At 45.6% G+C, this 1,777-nt stretch overlaps 1 protein-coding gene across 1 annotated transcript; it reads left to right on the forward strand.

Annotated features, from left to right (window-relative positions):
• Positions 1-248: 248 nt before the first annotated feature.
• On the forward strand, positions 249-1,555 carry LOC101662141 (monocyte chemotactic protein 1B-like). Its single transcript, XM_004707344.2, has 3 exons — positions 249-312; positions 878-995; positions 1,286-1,555. The coding sequence occupies exons 1-3, from the start codon at positions 249-251 to the stop codon at positions 1,431-1,433; spliced, it is 330 nt and encodes a 109-aa protein (XP_004707401.1). The 3' UTR covers positions 1,434-1,555.
• The last annotated feature ends 222 nt before the right edge of the window (positions 1,556-1,777 follow it).

A 1,777-nucleotide genomic window follows, 5' to 3' on the forward strand; every position in this document is an offset into this window, starting at 1 on the left:
TTACGGAAGATGGAAAGTGTGCTCAGTGCTTACTACTCCTACTTCCTTGAAACCTCCCAGGGAGCTGAACTTGCTGACTCCATCATTCATTGAGGGTGAGATTGCCCTAAGCCACGCCCTCGCTTCCCTGCTCCACCCTTCTGGCTTTCAATAAAAGGCAGGCAGAGCAGTCAGAGGAGCAGAGGCTGAGAACAACCCTGAAGCTGCCAACTCTCCAGCTGACGCTCTCCTCCTCCCCACCCTCCAACATGAAGGTCTCCGTGGCTCTCCTCAGCCTACTGCTCTTCACCTCCCAGGTGCTTGCTCAGCCAGGTAAGGCCACTTCTGCATCACCCTATTCTGGATTATTAAAGCACAGAGGCTTCCCAAAGAGAGTCTCACTCTAACATCTGCTTTCTCAGGAGAGAGAAACTCAGTGGAGGTCGAGAAGGGAGACTGATCATACAGCCTCTGATGGGCAGAGCCTAACTGGAATTCATGGGATACCATTTAGGATTGATTAGAACCTAAAAGGGTACCCCAGAGCTTGAGGCTGAGGCTAATTTTCCTTGATAATTTGTCCCTCCCAACAACTCAGAAGTCATCGGTGAAAGATTGGTAGTTTGAACCCACCCAAAGGTGCCTCAAAGGAAAGCCTGCCAATCTGCCTGTGAGATGTCAGTCTGGAAACCCCAGGGGGCACTCACTTCTACTCTGCACACACAGGGGGTTGGCATGAGTCAGGATTGTTCTAGACATCATTCACTATGACGATCACCTACCTCTACTCTGACCCATGCTTTACCTTCAACTTGACTACACTCTTTCTGTTCTACATTTAAAATATGTACATATATCACCCATTCTAAAATTCCTTTTTATGTGGTTTTCTTTCCAGATGCAATCAATTCGCCGGTCACTTGTTGCTACTCATTTTTCCCCCAGAAGATCCCTGTGCAGAGGCTGGTGAGCTATAAGAGAATCATCAACAGCAAGTGTCCCAAAGAAGCTGTGATGTGAGTTGGCTCCACGTCCTTCCCCAGGGAAAAAGGGACAATACCCATCAATGTAGAGTCATAGAGTCAAAAGCCTTACACCAACTGATCTCATGCTCAAAGGTTCCCAATGGAAGAGCTGTCCAAGAGGGGGAAATGGTGTCCATTCAGAGCATCCCAGGGTCTCCATTGGCACAATGGTTCCGAGTTCCCTCCTCTTCCCATGAAAACCGCTGGGGCAGGATGGGTGGACTCTCTCGGGATGAAATCACAAAATAACTTCATCTAATGCTGGGCTCTCTCTTCCACAGCTTCAAGACTATACTGGGCAAAGAGATCTGTGTTGACCCCAACCAGAAGTGGGTCAAGAGTTCCATCGCCTCCCTTGCCAAGAAAACCCAGACACCAAGGACTTACAGTACAACTCAAGAAACCACCACGGCCATGACAGGATTATAACCCAAGAAAGGGCTACAACCCAAGAAGCTACTACATCCAGGAGACAAGGACTAGTTTCCTCTACCTTTCCCTATATTTGTCTGATATTATTTTATTATTATGTTGTACAACGTGAACTTTGTGTATTGATATGGAATATGATGCCTTAAGTAATTTTATCTTATTTAAGTTATTGATATTTTAACTGTAACTTAAAAAAATTACCTTCTCCCTCTGAACTCTATATTCCACCACTGGAATATTGAGAGGATGTTTGCCAGGACCGATAATGCAACTCCTCAGGTATTATAAAACATGTTATGTGGAAGTGAATGCTATTATATAACTATGGAATGAAATAGATA

The sequence above is a fragment of the Echinops telfairi genome, unplaced genomic scaffold (assembly GCF_000313985.2).
Source record: "Echinops telfairi isolate 266 unplaced genomic scaffold, ASM31398v2 ScPeMD7_7458;HRSCAF=8496, whole genome shotgun sequence".
Lineage (NCBI taxonomy): Eukaryota > Metazoa > Chordata > Mammalia > Afrosoricida > Tenrecidae > Echinops > Echinops telfairi.

Coding starts and splice junctions, on each gene's coding strand:
- LOC101662141 (XM_004707344.2), top strand. CDS start 249: ATGAAGGTCTCCGTGGCTCTCCTCAGCCTACTGCTCTTCACCTCCCAG. Junction 313..877: donor CCAGGTGCTTGCTCAGCCAG/GTAAGGCCACTT, acceptor TTTTCTTTCCAG/ATGCAATCAATTCGCCGGTC. Junction 996..1,285: donor TGTCCCAAAGAAGCTGTGAT/GTGAGTTGGCTC, acceptor TCTCTTCCACAG/CTTCAAGACTATACTGGGCA.